At 37.4% G+C, this 19,989-nt stretch overlaps 9 protein-coding genes across 9 annotated transcripts; 6 read left to right on the top strand and 3 right to left on the bottom strand.

Moving 5' to 3' along the window:
• Positions 1-80: 80 nt before the first annotated feature.
• On the top strand, positions 81-2,378 carry DSL1 (Dsl1p; the record flags this gene model as incomplete). The annotated part of the gene is made up of 1 exon (XM_018367511.1): positions 81-2,378. The coding sequence occupies one exon, from the start codon at positions 81-83 to the stop codon at positions 2,376-2,378; it is 2,298 nt and encodes a 765-aa protein (XP_018219635.1).
• A 273-nt stretch (positions 2,379-2,651) lies between these two features.
• On the top strand, positions 2,652-2,873 carry ATX1 (copper metallochaperone ATX1; the record flags this gene model as incomplete). Its single annotated transcript, XM_018367510.1, has 1 exon — positions 2,652-2,873. One exon carries the CDS (start codon positions 2,652-2,654, stop codon positions 2,871-2,873), a length of 222 nt encoding a protein of 73 aa, XP_018219634.1.
• A 291-nt stretch (positions 2,874-3,164) lies between these two features.
• LTO1 (ribosome biosynthesis protein LTO1) lies at positions 3,165-3,659 on the top strand (the record flags this gene model as incomplete). Its single annotated transcript, XM_018367509.1, has 1 exon — positions 3,165-3,659. The coding sequence occupies one exon, from the start codon at positions 3,165-3,167 to the stop codon at positions 3,657-3,659; it is 495 nt and encodes a 164-aa protein (XP_018219633.1).
• A 344-nt stretch (positions 3,660-4,003) lies between these two features.
• ORC5 (origin recognition complex subunit 5) lies at positions 4,004-5,443 on the bottom strand (the record flags this gene model as incomplete). Its single annotated transcript, XM_018367508.1, has 1 exon — positions 4,004-5,443. One exon carries the CDS (start codon positions 5,441-5,443, stop codon positions 4,004-4,006), a length of 1,440 nt encoding a protein of 479 aa, XP_018219632.1.
• Positions 5,444-5,655: 212 nt separating this feature from the next.
• Positions 5,656-12,318, bottom strand: POL2 (DNA polymerase epsilon catalytic subunit; the record flags this gene model as incomplete). The annotated part of the gene is made up of 1 exon (XM_018367507.1): positions 5,656-12,318. The coding sequence occupies one exon, from the start codon at positions 12,316-12,318 to the stop codon at positions 5,656-5,658; it is 6,663 nt and encodes a 2,220-aa protein (XP_018219631.1).
• A 368-nt stretch (positions 12,319-12,686) lies between these two features.
• Positions 12,687-13,658, top strand: YIF1 (protein transporter YIF1; the record flags this gene model as incomplete). The annotated part of the gene is made up of 1 exon (XM_018367506.1): positions 12,687-13,658. One exon carries the CDS (start codon positions 12,687-12,689, stop codon positions 13,656-13,658), a length of 972 nt encoding a protein of 323 aa, XP_018219630.1.
• Positions 13,659-13,937: 279 nt separating this feature from the next.
• PDR17 (phosphatidylinositol transporter) lies at positions 13,938-14,993 on the top strand (the record flags this gene model as incomplete). Its single annotated transcript, XM_018367505.1, has 1 exon — positions 13,938-14,993. One exon carries the CDS (start codon positions 13,938-13,940, stop codon positions 14,991-14,993), a length of 1,056 nt encoding a protein of 351 aa, XP_018219629.1.
• A 417-nt stretch (positions 14,994-15,410) lies between these two features.
• Positions 15,411-16,289, top strand: IST1 (Ist1p; the record flags this gene model as incomplete). The annotated part of the gene is made up of 1 exon (XM_018367504.1): positions 15,411-16,289. The coding sequence occupies one exon, from the start codon at positions 15,411-15,413 to the stop codon at positions 16,287-16,289; it is 879 nt and encodes a 292-aa protein (XP_018219628.1).
• A 143-nt stretch (positions 16,290-16,432) lies between these two features.
• On the bottom strand, positions 16,433-19,633 carry PIK1 (1-phosphatidylinositol 4-kinase; the record flags this gene model as incomplete). Its single annotated transcript, XM_018367503.1, has 1 exon — positions 16,433-19,633. One exon carries the CDS (start codon positions 19,631-19,633, stop codon positions 16,433-16,435), a length of 3,201 nt encoding a protein of 1,066 aa, XP_018219627.1.
• Positions 19,634-19,989: the final 356 nt, after the last annotated feature.

The raw sequence follows: 19,989 nt of genomic DNA, 5'->3' as shown, positions 1-19,989 counted from the left end.
TAATAAGATCATTAGTTTTTGAAGATATTTGAATATGTCAAAAATGAAGTAACACAACTCGTTTAACTGCTGGAAATTACATGATCTCTGGACTGGATATGGAAGCTCTTTTTCATGATAAAGATGAAATTATACGCGAGTTACGGAAGGATCCTTTGATAATTAAAGATGATAACCATATAATAAATGGCAAAGAATTACAACAAGAGTCTAGCGATCTATTACAACAAGAGGCACAGCTGGCCAACGAACTGAACACTCTGGACAACTTGAAGATACTATCGAATTTATTAACGGAAGTTAAAACCAATTTAGAACTTCTAGAACTAGAAAATTGCTACTATTCGTTGCAATCTTTACGGCAAAAAATGCGTAACAATACAGCCTTTCTAAAGCAAAGCTTTAACTTTCAGCAGTCAATATCATTATACGTTGATTCACTACATTTAAAACTTGTCACGGAACTGTATGAAATTCTTACAACTGGGTTTTGGAGGATTACTGAGAATACTATTCAATTTACACCAACCGTCAAATGGGGCAAAGACGAAGTGGATATTGAGTACAACACGTTTATGGATTTCGTGACTCAGCAGTATTTTCCTCAAGGTGGTCTGGATAGTCAGTCATGGATCATTTCAGATATGGACAATGCTGACTCCCAGGAGCAAGTAAGAGCAAAGTTGAATGTAATTTTAAAGGATTATGTGAATCTTGCCAGTGTTGTCAATAAGATCAGAAGCTCAATTTTTATACCTGGGAAACAAATCTCGCATGATGATGAGAAGAAGATGCTTAATTTTTCTAAATCTGCGCCGCATGGCCAAAACACCACTACTGTATTAGCAAGTTTCGAAACAGTATGCGATTTCATATTGCACGGATTGGCCCTGAGAGACATGCGAACCTTGAGTTCCGAATTAGGACATTTATTTAATACAGAATTTACCAAATTTGTGAAAAATAACGCATCAATAATTTTAGACTCCTTAGACTCCCCTCTCAAAACTCTAGTCTCTTCGACGAACGACAAATTGATCAAATTAGCCTCAGAAACTAAAACCGAAAACTGGTTTTACTCCGGAAAGGAAATACAAGATCTGTTGATGAATAAGCAGTTATATTATAATCTATTGCTAGACAAAATTCTCGAATCGCATATCAATAATATAAGAGATATTTTCGAGGACCCAAATAAAAGTTGGAAAACTTTAGAAACGATCGAGCTCAAGCATGCTCGTAGTAGCACTAATACAACAAGTGAGAACAAAGGGAACAGTGGTATGGACACAAAACAAGAAAAAAAAGAACATCATACTTCAGCACCCAAGGATGACGACTGGAATTGGGAGGCGGATGATGATGCTGATGCATGGGGTGAAGAAATTGACGTAGATATCGATGACGAGGAAGAAAAACCAGCCGAACAGATGGAAGAAGAACCAGAGGAAGAAGAAGAAGGAGAAAATGCCTGGGATGAAGCATGGGCAATCGACGAAGACGAAAACGTTAGTGACTTTTCCTCTGTAAGTAAAATAAAACCATCAAAAGTTCACAATATAACACTTAATGAAGACCGCATTGAAGTGACACAGTTACCGAACTTGTTTTTGACAATTTCACAGAATTTCAAGAACTCTTTTAAAGATAGTCATGTTGATAAGCAATACTTTGCATACAAATATAATCTTTTGCAAACATCGTACATGGCTATGTGCACTAATAATCTTTTCAACAATTGGTATCAACTTTATGTGGATATGAGGTATCTAATAGAACAAGATGAAAAACTATACAGAATAAAGGAATTGACGAGAAATTTGTTGGAAACTCGATTAAATATGAAGTATCGTTTTGTTTCTAGGTTAATTGAGCGTCAGTTAACAGAATTCCGTGAGAAAGAAAAGAATCCATCATGGGATGCCATCATTGAGAGCCTGCTACCATATATCTCAAAGGAAATCATTTATCCGCTAGAGAAAATAAAAGGTGAAGAAAGTACCCGTTATTTATTGTCATTCCTAAACTTTTTGTATAATGACTGCGTGACAAATAAAATCCTAAAATGGAAGATCATCTCTGAGGTCAATTCGGAAAATTTAGGTGAGCTTGTATCTTTACTAGTTAACAATACTGAGATACAAACATTAGCGGAAGAACCCGGTTATAAAGCGATGAGAGAAAAATTCGCCACAATGGGCAAGTTTCTACCTTTGCATTTAAAAGAGATCATGGAGATGTTTTATAACGGTGACTTTTATCTTTTCACAACCGATGAGCTTATTCAATGGATAGAGTTGTTGTTTGCTGACACACCTCTACGAAGAAATGCTATTGATGACATCCACGAAATCAGAGATGCTGGTTTAGAAGATTGAGAAATGTTTAAGCTTGTATAATCGTGTAATTTACTAATATCTTGTCTTTGTTGTATACACATAAGTTATAAGGAACGACAATATGTACTCTTCTATTCCTATCATTGTTCAAAAAGATTTCATGTGGTGTGGTGGTTTTTTTTGTGGGTGCAAACTTGACACACTTGTAGCCCAACTTTGAATATCATCAAAATAACTCTCACAATTTTATAGGAAGATAGAAACAGTAAAATCCATCAGTTGCAACAATTCAAGAGGAATCTAGCGTACGCAATGGCTGATACAAATCATTACCAATTCAATGTCGTCATGACCTGTTCGGGTTGTTCTAGCGCAGTTAATAAGGTTTTGACAAGACTAGAGCCAGACGTTTCTAAGATAAATATATCACTTGAGCAGCAATCAGTAGACGTGTACACTACGCTTTCTTACGACTTTATTTTAGAGAAAATCAAGAAAACTGGTAAAGAAGTAAAATCAGGGAAGCAGTTGTAGATGTGAATTGAATAGGTTAGTCTCTCGTTCGACTTTACGTTACTCTTATTATAATTAATTAACTATAATTAAATAATCAATATTCTCAATAAATAGCTTGCAGATAGAAATGCGGCAGTTCTTTTTCAATACTCTACTCTCATTTTTTATTTAACGATTTCCTTTTTTAATATGAAGTTACTAATACGAAAATCTCCATCCTTAGTTGAAAGGTCATCTCAGGAAAATCAAAATCTACTTCCTTTACTTGACCGCACAACGGATTAATAAAAAGAAGAGAATTTAAGGCCAATGACAATGGATTTTGACGATTCACTGACTTTAGAAGAACAATATTACCAAGACGGTTATCGTGAAGGGCAAAATGAGAATTTGAAGCAAAACTTCTTGGAGGGCAAACAATTTGGCCTACAAGTAGGATTCCAGAGATTCATCATCCTAGGACAAATGAAAGGATTGTGTGATGTTTTAGATTCGTATAATTTTCAAAATCCTTTGTTCGAAAACAATATCCATACTGTTCGCACATTAATAAACGGTTTAGAAATGAATAATGATGATGAAAATGTGATAGGGTTCGAAAAGGTGTTAGTAAAACTCAAAAATAAGTTCAGGACAATTCTTATAGCTCTTCAACGATTAATTAAGGATGAAAAGAAAAAACCTCTAACATTTGAAATGTTTGAAGACGTCTCAAGGGCCATTGCTGGAGATATTAAAGGTTTTGTAGAAGATGACGAAAGTGCCAAAACGAAAAGTACACAAGACCAAGCCCAATCATGGTAAGGCATTTTGGTAAAGGAATTTAAACGCCTTTTCAGTTAAAAAATAAGAAAAGGCCACTTTTGCATCCAGGTTTTTACTTCAGTGCTAAAAGCATTAGACTAATTGCATTCAAAAAGTACCTCGGTAGACTGATTTTGTCACCCAAATATGATTAAGGCTGCGCTCTTTTTTGCAAGTAGGAGCTTATACGTGAGAAAAGGTTGTTCGATTTCGCCCTGTAGAGTATGCATTTTATCATATCATTTATAAACATTTATATAAGGTAGTGGTAGGTGTGTCATCATTACACATATATCAAAAGCGCCAGACCTGTGCAAGCATCGAATATCTTTCAGAGGAACTGATTATTCATGAACATCACTAAAGTAATCGCTAATATCGAATTGAACAGATTCCGATATTTCCTTGATAATTTCCCAAGGAACATTTACCTTCCATCTGACTTTAGGACTCAAATAATCGATATTTTTGCTCATGGTTGTAGCTATTAGTTTTAAGGTATGCAATTCTGACAAATTTTGGAACACCTCAATATTTGCTCTCATTAAAGGTTCCTCACGAAGAGCCGATAGAGAACCACTTTTGGCTTTTCCTTCCATAGGAAATATAGCTTGAAAAATAGCCAGCAATCTTTCAATGGCAAACAAAGAAGGTTGCAAATATCTTGGGTTGACTTCTTTTTTTTTCCTTCGTCCATAAGCTGCTCTACCTTGTATAATACGTGTTTTCCTGGAAAAAATACTTGCATCATATCTAGGCTCCAAATACGAACAAATGTACGAAGCTATTAGCAGATACTTGGAAATTATTGATAGTTCGTACGTTTGGCTGCTCTTAGGCTCATCCCCATTAATATTCATGGAATTCTCTGCAATTTCATTTGTACTCAAATCATCATCAGTGCCAACAAATAGTTTGATTGTACTTTTATAAAGAGTCAGCGGTTCAAATATGTTCTCCTTGGTAATGCGAGAGACATAATCTGGCCACTTAAAGTCGATCAGGTCATTCAATGCAAATACATCATTACCAGTATAAGAATGAAACGCCTGTACAACCAAGTGGATGAAGTTTGCTGCTACACTTTGAAACTGGTCATCTGTACAATCCGTTATCTGCTCTTCAATAATGCGCTTACGCAGGCATGAGTCTTCAACTAGCTCACCACATCTAGACATAACTAGGATACTAGAAATTTCATCCATCTCATACCTCGGAAACATAATGGTTGGAATACAATGTGTGGAGTATCTCTGTAAAAAAGATGTCTCTAACATGGTGTAAACAAATTTCAAATCAACTTTGGAGTCCTTTGGAAGTAATTCGTGTAGTTTAATATATTTATTAAACAATGCAGCATCTAAATCTTGTAAACTATCAAAACCATCCAATATTAAGAACAGACAAACTTTTTCCCTCAAAGACTTATATTGAGCAAAAATATTATGCAATGTTTTGACTAAAAGAAATGGCTCTTCAACCTGTAATGGATCGTAGTCTGTAGCTGGGATGTTTGGGTATAATACTTTTAGCTTATACTGAACAGTACGCGCTATTGCTTGCAGTAGGGGCTTCCAAGAAACCAACTCGACAGGTTCCAGCCAAACCGCATGCAAGTCTGGATTGGCTTTAAAATATTCTCTTAAAGTATACGTTTTTCCTGTTCCACTGTAGCCTTGCAGAATTAAATTTGGTGGAGTAATGTCTGGATCAGCAGAGATGTACGATGCAAGACATTTGATCTGGTAATCTCTAAAGGCAACCTCGGGAGTAGTGACATTCATTCTACTTCTCACAAAATAACAGAGCGAGTTCACAGAAGCGAAAGCAGTATCAATTGTAGTTGCAAATGGAGATTGTCAATTGTTTTTTTGAGAGTGTTTTTTTTGTGTATGTATATCTATATATGATTTCAGAATAAACAAAGAAAATGATATTTTGTTATTTTTTCATGTTGAAAAAAGTTCATTAAACATGCGCATTACGAAATATTCAGTCAAATACTCAGATCAGATATGGAGTTGAATAGTAGATCAAAGTCGTAGAACTTGGCCACTTGCTTAAATATGTGAAGTTTGTGGACAATAGAGTCCCTAGGTACGGTTCCCTCCCAAGCCCCCGCACAGGGACAGTGTGCACTCATATAGTCACGTTTCACTTTATGACATCTAGAGCATCTCAGATCTTGAATCAAATAAGATTCAATATCGGAACGCAGCTTTTGAATTAAGTGCTCTTGTAACAACACTCTGTTAAAACCCTTATGACACCTGGCACAAGAGAAAATAGAATCAGGATCTGTCTTACAAAAGTCAATGTCAGAGATAAAGAAACAGTGTTCACAGAGAAAATCTGGAACCACTAAGCTTGTACTTGGATTCTTGAATTCTGCTACCTTAGCAAACTCACGTATCTCAAATATCTTCAGCAATTCTTTTCTCAAAGTCCTTATTTCCAAAGTTGTACTGTGCGATAGCAGCATCACATGGCAGAGTGATTTGACGAGTTCTAAAAGAGGATTCTTTATATTCAAATGAGACCCAGGAAGTATAGGTATAGCGTAGTCTCCTTCGTATTGTGGATCTAATATAAATTCTTGCTGATTTCTTAGAAGCTTTTTAGTTCTTTTCATTAACGGCTTAGAGAAAATGTGCGAGAACCCATTCAGTGAGTTGTCAATGCCATCTTCTTTGTCTTGTTTCTTCGTGTTCAGTATTTGAGTAGGTCTTTGTGTGCCTGAATTTGATTGTAAATAGTTCTGCTTGGTTTTAAGCATACTGTCTAAGATGATCATCATCCAATCCTCAAATTCGGGCTGATATATAGGCGACAGAAATTTCTTTAATTGCCATTCCGAAAATGCGTTATAATCTTGCTTTTCCTTTTCCTCTATCTTCCCACAAGCTAAACCACTAAAGTTGAATTTATCCATCCATATTAACAGATCCCAATAACGTTTAATATTCAAATCCAAATAACTAAACATTGGATTTGTCCTAACCGCTTTCATCATATATTGACTGTAAGCATAACAATTTTCGGGTGAGTACTTGTTTGTTTTGATTAAAATTTGGTTCCTATCTGCATAGACAATAGTTGAGCCAAGAGTGCTAAATTCATTCACTAATTGAAGTAATGACTTTTTGGTTAAGTTATGGACATGATATCTCAACAAACCATCAAATAATTTTGCATTAGGATTTTGGACCCAACTTGCTAGAGAGTTGACCAATAAATCCGCAGTTGCATTATCCTTCAAAGCTTCATCCCACCATTCCTTTAGCATACTCCTTAGAACATTTAAAGCATCATTGGAAAAGGCATCCTGCACAAAATCAGACGTAGAGTTGCTGTTGGAATTTTTATCGTCCATACCCATACTACTATTAACCAAATCACTACCCTCCGCGTCATTGATCAATGCAGATGCCAATATTGTGTTTACTGTTAGATTATCAACACTAACATCTAGTACTACATTATCATAGATGTCTGGATTATTAATTTCAGGGAATTCCAAGTCGTTCATAATCCACGATGTATTCAAGTCGAAATCATTCTGAGTACCACCATGATCCGGCAATGGGTTTTTCTCATTCCACCAAAGCACGATGTTCTCATGCCTTAGCCTTCTCGCATAAAGAACATCGATAACATAATCCATATTGTCCAGTCTCAAATTACAAATCGGAATATTACTGTACTGGGATAATTTAATTAAATGAGAAATCCAAGAGCCACTCGATATAATGTGATTAACCAATTTTTTCAATAGCGTCGACTGCCAATTCAACTGTGGAAGAGAAATTTCATTGAGAGAAAGCTTGACAACTGGTATTTGGTTTAAGAGACGTATTGCGCTTAGAAGCTTCGTGATGAATGGAGATTGTAATAACAATAAGAATTGCAAACCTTTTTCTTCTTTTAGTTTAGTAGTTTCTTGAGAAAGTCTTCTATACAGCTTTGAGATATCTGTAAAATATGCAAACTCGAAATTGACCTTTTCTTTAATATCAACCAAGTAAGAAAACTTTTCTACTTTACTTTTCTTTTTCTCAAATATTTGTGTGTATATCTGTTCTAAAGAGGAGACGTTTATTTCTTGCGCCGAGCTGGATGGTTTCAAAACCAATACAGTAATTGTGTCCTCCCAAGATTTGAATAACGAAAAAAATTCATATCCAATTGATGTTGGAAAATGTAACAAATAACTAACATCCATCAAGAATCCACTCAAGTACCTCTCGTTCTCAGTCATTGAAAGATCCTTCATTTCAAAACCTTGTTGAATCCCCTTACCTAACGCTCCCATTGCTTTTGAGCGAAATGTCACTGACGCACCCAAATCCATAATTGCTCTTTGATGAGGCGTTATTGTGCTTTCAAATGTGCCAAGAGCATTTGCATCATTTAAGATGCTTGTACAATTTTGTTTCTCTTCGAGAAAGACAGATTCTGGTAGTGTCACTTTAAATAGCTGACCAGTCGTAGGATTAGAAGTTTTCGGATTGTTTGGTATTAATGCAGAAGACCTTTCAACCAGGCAGTTTTTAATCTTCTGTAATGGTATTGTGTGGCTTTTGAACTTTATATAAATAGTTTTCGGTATGTGGAATGTTATATTTTGCACTTTCCCATTAATGGCTACAAAGACATCCAAATCTCCTGGCTCAACAGACTCTTTATATTGTAGGACCTCCCAAGTAGAGTTGGCATACGATTCCGCTTGCTTTCTAATCATACTGCCTAGTGCACTTCTTTCGTGTGCACTGTTTGTGTTGCCAAATAACTGATCTCTGCGCTTTCTATCCCTTGCTTGAATCTTCCATTTAATTTTTTGGTAATTTAACCATCTCACATAATCTTCCTCCATTGAAGGAATCTCTGCGGGCAAAACCAGTGATTCTTCCTCATTTTCCTGTTGGTTTCTCCTTCTTTTAGACCCGCCTTTCTTTTTAGTGGATCTTGCAACCTTAATTATAGTACTTTGGTCTTCTGAAGTTGTTTTAAATAAATCCTCGATGTCTTTTATCTTACCCATTTTAGGTACATCTTTAGTCTTAGAAAAAAATTTACTCAATGAGGTTTGCTTGAACTTATCCTCACTAGTTGCAATTTTTTTCTTCAACCAATCTGGGTGTTCTACTCTAGGAACGGGGTTGGAAACACCTTGTAAAGCTGCTGGAATGGTGATGATCTTTTGAATAGCAGATCCAAGCCTCTCTCTATAATAGCCCCAATCGATAATGGTCCTGATATCAAGATCTTCCAAAGATGGGTCTAAAGTCCACCTTCTCAAGAAAGACCTCTTGATTGAAACCTCTGCTGAAAAGATTGCAACTGGAATAGCACGTTCGGTAACGGGAGCATTAAAAGGTTTTGAACTGATAATATATTTACATTGTAGACCTTTGTCTTTAACCATGTCTTCACCCAGAAAGTCGCCTAATCTTTTAGCCGTTGTAATGGAGGTAGATTTTTGCCCTTCGTATTCCTTTAATGTTTTCGACATACTTCTATTTTCACAAATCAAACTGACTAAATCTTCGTCCTCCAGCATGAGACCGTGTGAATCGAGAACGTCTAGCCAACGATTGCACACTTTTGCTACAGCTCCATAACAATCTTCCAATGTATCACCTTCTAAAAATACTTTGAAAATATCACTCTGAAAATTTTTGATTAACTGTAATTCACCACGTCTTTTCAGTTCGAAACCCTTCAATTCCGCAAGCGAACCATCTTCGTTGAAAACGGCGTATCTTTTCTTGATACCCTTTCCTTCTTCCTTGGAGCTTGGCAAAATCATTGCTTTATATGGACCATCGACTTCAAAAAAAATTGTGTTTTCGTTATGAGTCTCGTAGATGTAGTTGAGAGGGTCCTTTAATTCTTGATATTGATTATTAGTGAATTTTTGGTGAACTCTGTAATTCAACATAGAACATGGGTAGGACAAGTAGAGTTTTTTGCCATTGTCTAAAGTAAAGAAATATGTTTCTGGGAAAGACTTCGGCAAAATACACCAGATACCATCGGTATCCAATTCCAAAGGTCTTCCTACTCTCTCAACCAAGGCTCTCGCCATTTGAATAATCGTAGCACCAGTTAGACATGTGATGCCTGCCATTTCCATAGAATACCATCGTGAACCTTTTCTCATAACGTACCCATAAAACGAATTTAAAATAACTTTGTGCGCTAATTGCAAAGAATCATATAGAATAATCATTTTTTTAGCTTCATCTCTCGCGTGCTTATCAGATGAATCAAGTTTGGATAAATTTCCTTTCCAGGTTTTCGCTAAACCTTTGAACTCATAACGTCTATCACGAAAAGACATGACGGTGTTGACATAAAATGGATTTTCTCTTTGACAAACAATGGCTTCTCTTTCAACAATTTCAGAAACTTTAACCTTATGATAAACCTTTCTTGAATACTCGGTAAGACGTTGCTTTATATGAACAACCTGATCTGTATAACTCAATTCATCAAATGTGAGGATCTTCTTTTTAGAAAACTTGTTTTTATTGGGGAAAGTTTCATTTTGTAAGGCACGCTTAATCATATTATACTCATCCATCTTGGCTGGGAAGAATTCACCCCTCCAGGCCCATTTCAGATTCCTTGCACAAGATTTACCAGGCCTATTGAAGTCACAACTAGCACAATCACGTTCCGTTTTGATACTATCTGGTTGCAATCTATTAGTAGTCATGATATTTGGATACATGGAAGCGACGTCAACATGGTAAATCAAAGGTAATTCATTTCTTATATTGTTCTCCTTTAACTCTAATAGTTTTTGCGTTATCTGTTCTTTAATTTCATCAAAATTTGTCACTTTATCAATACTGGATTTATTTTCGACTTCGATGCTGAACTTCAATGCTTGTGGTAATTCTTGTAATAGTTCATCAATGGCAGTAGGATCGATTTTGAACTCATTTTTTAAGTCACTTCTAAAGACACCAGCTTCTAAGGATTCCACATGACCACCGACATAAGTCTCTGATTCTAAAAGATGACCATCATAAAACCTTTCGATCGGATCTGTATGCTTATTCGGGAGAAGAATGTTATGTTGATAAGCCTGAACCATTAACAACATTTCACATAAAGTACCAGTACCCTTTCTTAAAGTTTCATCTGGGTTCAAAGGAATAATCGTACAAAGGGAAAAGATAAAAGGATGGACATATTTCATGTAAAGATAGTAAGTAGCAACAGCATCAGAAACGGAATATTCAGAGAGATGTTGCGGTTTTTCAAATGCATATGGAGTCATTAATTCGGGATCTAATTCAATCGGATTGTAACCCAATTTAGCTTGAGTAACGGCTTTTAAACCTTGAGAACCTTGAGGCAAATAAGAGTCACGCTTTACCCAACGAAAACAATCCATATGAGAACAGTATGATGACTTGTACTCACCTTCCGCATCCGGGGCAAATCCAATTTCATCGTACATGTCCAAGCCGTGAATTTTACATCTATTGTGTATGAAGGGCCAATCGAAGAAATCACCGTTAAATGTGKAGATAACGGTGGGTCGTACGTCTCTGATATGTTCAAAAAATCTCTGTAACAGCGCTACTTCGTCGTTCTCGTTGAATATGGTGAAGCACCCGGGATATTCTGGCTTTGGTGTATACTCGAAATCTTCAATATCTTCAGAAATGATCTCTCTATTTGTTATTAGAAACCCTTCCCCATCAATCATATAAGAAATCATCATGATCTGATCTACCGCGGAATCTGGGAACTTCAAAGGCGGCTTCGTGGTCTCAATATCGAATGCCATGACCACTGGGTCGGCAAATGCAATTTTTTTGGTATCTTCAATGAACCCTTGTTGAGTGACTTTGTACCATTTACCGACCCTGATGTCTTTATCTATGGATACTCGGACATGGTAAGGCACATCGTATTCTCTGATGTCTTCAATCAAATGCTTGGCCTCGATTTTCTCTGTATTCGTGGCTGCACTGTATATATTTCTTTGCACTTTATTATGGGAGTTATCTTGCAATATAGGCCTTAGCAGCTTTCTCGCCTCGAATAATTGGTTGGAATTGACGAACGATAACTTGATGAGGGTTTTCTGCAGCCCTAAAAGATGATTATCCAAAGAAAGGTCTTCTTTCCTAATGATTTGTAAGCTCTTGAGACATGATTCTAAATACTTTTTCACCAGTTCTTCCACATCGTTAACTCTTGATTCATCGTTACATGCAATGAAGAAGTACGGATCATACATAACCGTCGACTTGAAACTCCCACCTTCCTCGTCTAAAAAGTAGAAATCAACTCCGGAAACACCCTGATTAGAGGTTGCGTGTTCTCCATCCTTTGTATTGCCGCCGGTATTGCCGCCACCGGATAGCGTTTCTTGCGACACCAGCGTCGCATGCATGTTCGTCAGCCACCCTACGCGCCCAGGAATCTGATCTATGTCCTTAACGTCAAACTTCCCGTTATATTGGGGCGGCACGTACCTCTCAAAACCCATCATCGAGTCGATCTCATCGATCTTACTGGCTCTTAGCAGTTGTTGCGCGCTAAGCGCATAGTTGTTCGATAGCGAGTTGTATTTATTGTTGGATGAGTATCTTGCAGTGGAAAATCCGCCTCTGTTCTTGGCCTTGCCAAACATTACACACTTCACTGGGGGACCTTGAGGAAGCTATCTCGATATGACGTGCTCTTCCATTAGCATCTTCTTTTCCAATAAAGCCTTTTCTAGTTAAAAATTGAGGAAAATGCGAAATTTACGCGTTAGGAGTTACCCTTCGCGAAAATAAGTCATTTCGACCATACAAATGGCAATAACGTTGGACCTTGAACCAATGGTGACAGCATTCTTGTTACAGAGGGTGCCAGGACAGCATAGCCAGGACATCAGAACTCATATTATAGTTCACCAGATCAGTTTTTTTATTTGCACTTTGTCTTTTTCGCCCGTCTCCACTTCCCCCTCACTGCTGAACATTGAGTGCAAAAGAAGAAGAATAGCTTACTAAGATGTCTTATAATCCGTATGCGTACACTACCGGAGAGCAGAACGGCGTCAACGACCGCTTTGCTCACACTCCACAACACCAGCAACCGATGCAAATGCCCAGAAACATGCCGATGAACGGCCAGGCTAACATCAATGCAAACATGAACGCAAACGTGAACGCAAATGTGAACGCAAACACCAATGGTGCCGGCGGCTTTCCGTTCCAAGATACACGTGGTTCAATGGCATTCCAATTGGGGCAGAGTGCCTTTTCCAACTTTATTGGTCAGGAGAATTTTAACCAGTTTCAAGAGACCGTCAATAAAGCCACGGCAAACGCCGCCGGCTCCCAGCAGATCTMCACGTATTTCCAGGTGAGCACCCGTTATGTGTTCAATAAATTGAAACTCATCTTGGTGCCCTTTATCAACGGTACCAAGAACTGGCAACGGATCATGGACTCTGGCAATTTTTTGCCACCAAGGGATGACGTAAACTCCCCAGACATGTACATGCCTATCATGGGGCTGGTCACCTACATTCTTATTTGGAACACACAAAAGGGTTTACAAGGCTCTTTTAACCCAGAGGACTTGTACTACAAACTGTCCTCTACGCTGGGCTTTGTCGGGCTGGATTTATTGATTTTGAAATTGGGTCTATATCTTTTGATCGATTCGAAGATTCCAAGCTTCAGTCTGGTGGAACTGTTGTGTTACGTCGGTTACAAATTTGTTCCATTGATCCTCGCCCAACTGTTAACCAATGTGACCATGCCATTCAACTTGACTATCCTGATAAAGTTCTACTTATTCATAGCCTTCGGCGTATTCCTACTAAGATCTGTCAAGTTTAATCTTCTAGGCCGCTCCGGTGCTGGTGAAGACGACATACATGTCTCCGTGAGCAAAACAACCGTCAAGAAGTGCAACTATTTCTTGTTCGTCTACGGCTTCATCTGGCAAAACGTCCTCATGTGGCTAATGGGATGATCTCTAATTAAAAAGAAACTAATTCACATATACGCATCCTGTTGTCTACGAGTCTATAAACAATTTACCAAATATTTAAATACTTTTATTACCGTCTCATACATTTCATAATGCCATTTTAGGTTTTTTTCTTGGCTTCCAGAAAGGTAAAAAAAATTAACAATAGAGGGGATTTAAAAATCGTCGGAAAAATCACGCTTTACATAAATATAATTTACATTGTTTTACGGAAAAGACCCTGAAGTATGTCACAAAGAAACCAAAAATCAAAACGCAAAGATGGGTCTTTTCTCAAGAAAACGAGACCATACACCTGCTGTGCCCAAGGAGAAACTTATTCCATGCGATAAAATATTCTTAGACCCTCCCGCAAAGTACGGTAGTGCAACTCCACTGGAGCCAATTTCCGAGGATCAAAATGAAAAATATAGAGCTGTTTTACTGCATTTCCAAGACGACAATTTAAAATTGCCGGAAAATATTAACGAGCTTGACAACGGGATCCACACCAATGCAAGACCCTTGAGTGATTGGGAAAAATTTTGGCTTTCTAGAGAATGCTTCTTGAGATATTTAAGAGCCAATAAATGGGATACCGCAAACGCTATAAAGGGGGTGACCAAGACTTTGGTCTGGAGGAGAGAAATCGGTCTTACACATGGTAAAGAGGATAAAGATCCTTTAAATGCAGAAAAGGTTGCCATTGAGAATGAAACAGGTAAGGAAGTTCTTTTAGGTTTCGATAATGCCAAGAGACCGCTATATTACATGAGAAATGGTCGTCAAAACACAGAGTCTTCGTTTAGACAAGTCCAACAACTGATTTACATGATGGAATCGGCAGTCACCGTAGCTCCTCAAGGCGTAGAGAAGATCACAGTCTTAGTAGATTTTAAGAGTTATAAAGAACCAGGTATTATCACAGATAAAGCGCCCCCAATTTCTATTGCTAGAATGTGTCTGAACGTTATGCAAGACCACTATCCTGAGAGATTAGCCAAATGTGTCTTGATTAATATTCCGTGGTTTGCATGGGCTTTTCTGAAAATGATGTATCCATTTCTGGACCCTGCCACTAAATCGAAGGCTATATTCGATGAACCATTCGAAAACCATATAGAGCCTTCTCAATTGGATGCACTCTACAATGGTCTATTAGATTTTAAATACAAACATGAGGTTTATTGGCCGGACATGGTCAAGAAAGTTGACGATTTACGATTGAAGCGTTTTGAAAGATTTGTGAAGTTCGGCGGCGTTATTGGACTAAGTGAATATGATACCAAGGGCCAACATGACGAGTTGAAATATCCTGTTGACATGGTCATTTCATAATTTTTGGCGCTTTTTTCTCTTTAATATTTCCCTTTCTTTTTATATATATCTATATATAAATTCTATGATAGATAATACTTACACTTGTATGTGCAATGGCTACTTATACTATACAGCTCCTTTTTTGTACTTTTAGAATTAAACGGTTTGGCTATTCTTATCCTACTGTTACTTTTTTCTGCAAACCGTTTTTAGATCTCTTAGAGCGTGTGAAAAATATACTATGAATTTCAGCTAATCAGGGATCAGTTGAAATAGATAAAATAGAAACAATAAAAAGAAACCACGCTGAAAGAAATGCCTCCTTCAATAATTCCATTTAATGTATGTTTTAATTCTACCACAACGTTTCAAAAAGTTCGAATGCGCAATAAATCATGTATACTAACAGTGAAGGACACAACAACTCCCAAATAAATGATACAGGTCAAGCTTAAAACGTGCCTGAAAATGTGCATTCAAAGATTAAGATATGCACAAGAAAAGCAACAGGCGATTGCAAAGCAGTCTCGAAGACAGGTCGCGCAACTTCTATTAACAAACAAAGAACAAAAAGCGCATTATCGCGTAGAAACATTGATTCACGATGATATTCATATTGAACTATTAGAAATATTGGAACTATACTGTGAATTGCTATTGGCTAGGGTGCAGGTGATAAATGATATCTCCAATGAAGAACAGCTGATCAAGGAGCATATGGAAGACGGTATTAACGAGGCTATTAGATCCCTAATTTATTCAATTCTTTTTGTTGATGAAGTGAAAGAACTATGCCAATTGAAGGACTTGATGACTTGGAAACTAGATGCTGGGTTTGTCACTGGGATTATAACGGATCATATCGATGTTCCTGATAAAATCGTGCAAAAATGCTCTCCTTCGGTGCCAAAAGAGGAACTTGTCGACTTATATTTAACAGAAATTGCAAGAACGTATGACGTGCCTTACAGTAAACTGGATGATTCTCTATCCTCGTCCTCTTCTAGCATTTCTTTAGGCTCTACTGGTGCTCCAGGAGATGTTAAAGAAACAGACGAAGAAAAGCCCATACTAGCCTTAGATAATGACGAGAATGACACCGCGGATGCTAAACACCCTATCACTATCAAAAAGCCTAGACAAAATAGTGAGAATATAAACAACGAACTGAAGATTCCAAAGGACATTAAAAAGGAAGTAATTGATAAGAAACAATCTGAAAAAAAAACCACCAAAAGGAAGACCAAAAAAGAACAAGAAAATGATGAACTGGACGAGTTAAAGAAACGTTTTGATGCTTTACGTAGAAAATAAGAAAATGTATATGTATATTCAATCAATTTTTTTTGTTTTAAATCTCGTTTACTTATTTTGCATTCGTTATTTTACTGTTTTGTTTTTTCGTTTCGGTATAAATAAATAGGTATATACATCATATCCACTTCGATCCTCCTTCCTTAACTGTATATACCCTGAGTGATCAATTGAAATTGATCATATATTCTCGTGTAAATACTGCCTAATGATTTGCCTATCAAAAAGTTGTCCACAAATTCATCGACCTCTTTTTCAGACAGTTCTAGTTGAAACCTTTGTCGTAGCTGTACACTGGTTTGTTCGCCAGCATCAAAACAAGGTTGCATATTATCTTTTTGCATGATTTCGCACATTGATACAATTTGATCAGCATACTTCCTCAAAGCTTTAAACGATTTCTTCGTTAACTCAACGAATTTTTTGAATGCTTCTCCTTGTATTCCACCCAAGATTTCAATATATTCATAAGTTAATTTAAATGGTGCAGCTTCGAATCCCACTGAACCGGGAGAATTCGATAGCATAAACCCAAAATCAATGTGGCTTACATGACCTTCATTATCAATCATAATGTTACCATTATGTCTATCTTTGACTTGTAAAAGGTAGCAAATGACAGAATATGCAGCCAATGAACAGGCGAAATTGTCTTGAGCTCTCTTATATTTGAATCCATTAGGATTACCAAATGCTCTAAGGAAGTGATCATTCAATGATGCAATGCCACCCTTATCGTCCAGTTCTGCATCTTCGATCATTTTTTTTGTTAGGGCCTTTTTGATACTGTGCACGGATATAGCATTTGTAATAGTTTCCACAAGCCCCGTATTAGCGCTTGTTATTAAAATTTTCATTCTTTTAACCCAAACGTCGACTTTTTCTCTAACCCAAATATTGGCCATTGCTTGGATCGTCTGATACGCAAATGCTTCCTGTCTCAAATCATCACCTGTCTTGGCGATCACGGAGCATAGATCCCAGTTTTCTAAATGACCATATTCCGAAGTTTTACGTATTCTTTCCTTCTTGGTGGCCCAGTCTTCGCCCAAATATGACGTGTCAATACCACCTGTCATCAAATCGTTTTCTAATTTTCGTTCACCTGCCATTCCGTGAAGAGCTTCCAAATCATGATAGCCAAATTTATCCTGTACTTCCTTCATTGATGAGATGATTTGAGCACGAATTTGTTTTGTACTTTCGGATAATTGCTGTGGTGATTTGTCCAATTGCGCTAACATAACCGCCGAGACCCTCATTTGGTCGGCTAAAGCGTCCGTTTGACTATGAATGTTTTTGCTGCCAGTGCCATTTCCAATGAGCATATCATCCAAGTTTGAACCAAAGTTTAGTTGCGGACTTCTGTCTTGACTACCGGCAGACAGTACAGGAATACTCGTGGCACTTTGTAACACTAAAGAATTTCTATACGCCTCGTCATCAGTTCTGTTCCGGACCTTCACCATTGACATATCACCTAGATCTTCTTCTTTATTAACTTCAGTTTTAAAACGTGCCGCAGAGACTGACGTATTTCTTGAAGTACCGGACAAGTCTCCATCACGAGACGTTTCGTTGTAAGGTGCATCGGTATCATGTAACGAAGGTGGCATGATTATGCTTGCAGAAGTATTTTCATTTATATCCTCTCTGTTTTCTTTTCTTTTCATGTAGTTCAAATCAAATATCAAGCTGCCTTGATTGCTGTTGATTTTCTTTAGTAGCCTTTCATTTGTTTCGCTTGTCGGGTCAAAATCAAATTCATCCCTCAAATACTCTATCAGCAATAAATATGGAACTTTTTCTGCAGAGTTCAGAACTTGTGCCTCATTAGCAGTGATTGTTACCAATTTATGCAACTTTCCTTTCTTGTTGGGGGGTAACAAAGTGGGGATGTCCACCTCTGCCGGCAAGTCTCTATTCAAAAGAAATAACTCAGCACGTAAGGCACTCAATCTGGCTTCTGTCGGTACTCGAGATAGTCTCTGTGATATTGTTTCCAATGCGATGGCAAATTGTGTTTCGCAACGGAAATAGTTTGCCTTAAGCATTTTGATTTTCGAAGTAGTTGACAATTGGGATAGATCAATTTCCTGACTTAGGGATGATTTTTCTTTCTTACTGTTTTTAACTGCTTGGCGTGAAAGCGGTTGAGAGTTAGTCCTGTTCAGTCTAGGTGTTCCTTCTAAAGATGCGAATGATGCAGAAGAAAGTCTTGGTTGGATATTATGTAGATCTGGCATAGAACTGGTAAACTGGTCGGAGTTTAGAGCATCTGTGTCTTCCTCCGTCTCCCCGCCTGTTTCATCTCCATTGTTAATGTTGTCTATATTCTCATCATTGTAGACCTTGGGAGGAACATAGCTACTTCGTTTTCCATCAATGGTTTCTTCACTCGTCCTTGGTGTTCCATCATTATTTATAGTTTTACCGTCATATGTTCTATGTACGTAGGAATTATCCAGGTATTTGGGTTTACGTTTAGGTAGTTTGATGGAGGATGAGATTCTCTCTTCGAAGACTTGATTCCCTATATCGTCTACTATGTCGAAATCTAGCTTTACTTCATTACGTCTGGATTTTCTAAACGACGCGTCTTCTCTGGTTTTTATTGGATCTATCAAATCTATCGGAGAGCTTGGAGTCAAACTGCTATTCGAGCTGACTCTTTTGGTTTTGGAGTTTTTCTTATTCAATAAAGTATTTTTTAAAGTTATATTCTTGGTAAAATCCTTCATTGCGCTCCTTGCTAATTTAAAAACAAATGCTTTCTGTCTTCTACCTTGGGACTCTACCAATGGCTTGGAAGCTTCACTTAACTGGGGTAATGCTATTGCTGCCATCATCATGGAAGAAAGGATTATGGCTGGTGCGACATTTTCGTGTATCTTAACCGTCTTAATGTCATTTGAGTTCGTATTAAAGAGATTAGACTGTAAGTTGTTTAAAACCCTTCTAGCGACTTGGAAACCATAAGAAGCAGGATCGGTAGACAAATCCGTCAGTAATGCTTGTAGTTGCCAAAATGTCAGCAGCGCAAAATGAGGGTTTTCTGATCTTAGTCTCAATAGTAAATCCTCCAAAGCCATTGATTCTGTCTCCATAGTAACTAGGACCTGTACTAATTGAGGGATATAGAACTGTAGTTCGCTGTGAGGAAATGTAGCCAGTTTTTGGCACAAACAATAATGGATACCGATATTCTCGGAGTGTTTGCATAACAACTCCACACAATTGTGCAAAGTGAATTCATTAGAGTTTATTAGCTTCAATAACTGTTCGTTTTTTTTCAGTTCGAGGGTATCATCAAAGCTTTTCTTTGAACTAGATTCTTTAGGCATAATGATGGAAACAGATATTCAACAATGCAAGACAATAAAAAGTTATCGGGAATGAGCCACTAAAATTTAATACCCTCAATTACGAGTTCAGGAACCTTCTTAATATAGAAGTTATATTTCAAAAATGAAGGGTCTTAAGCTTAAATCCTTGCACTAGTGCATACTGGATCTTCATTACCGATTTTTTTGGCAGGGTTCTTTCGTTTCAGTGCAAACACACGAAAATGACAACAGTTGAAATATCGTAGAACGTGATGTGAATACTATATATTATATTTTCAGATAGTATTAGCGCTATTGTCTAACATAAATTGGATGGTACAGCTGTCGCTGTGAAGGTGATAATGACTGTGTTA

The sequence above is a fragment of the Saccharomyces eubayanus genome, chromosome XIV, assembly GCF_001298625.1.
Source record: "Saccharomyces eubayanus strain FM1318 chromosome XIV, whole genome shotgun sequence".
Classification (NCBI taxonomy): Eukaryota; Fungi; Ascomycota; class Saccharomycetes; order Saccharomycetales; family Saccharomycetaceae; genus Saccharomyces; species Saccharomyces eubayanus.
This window is presented reverse-complemented; position numbering and strand designations above follow the sequence as displayed.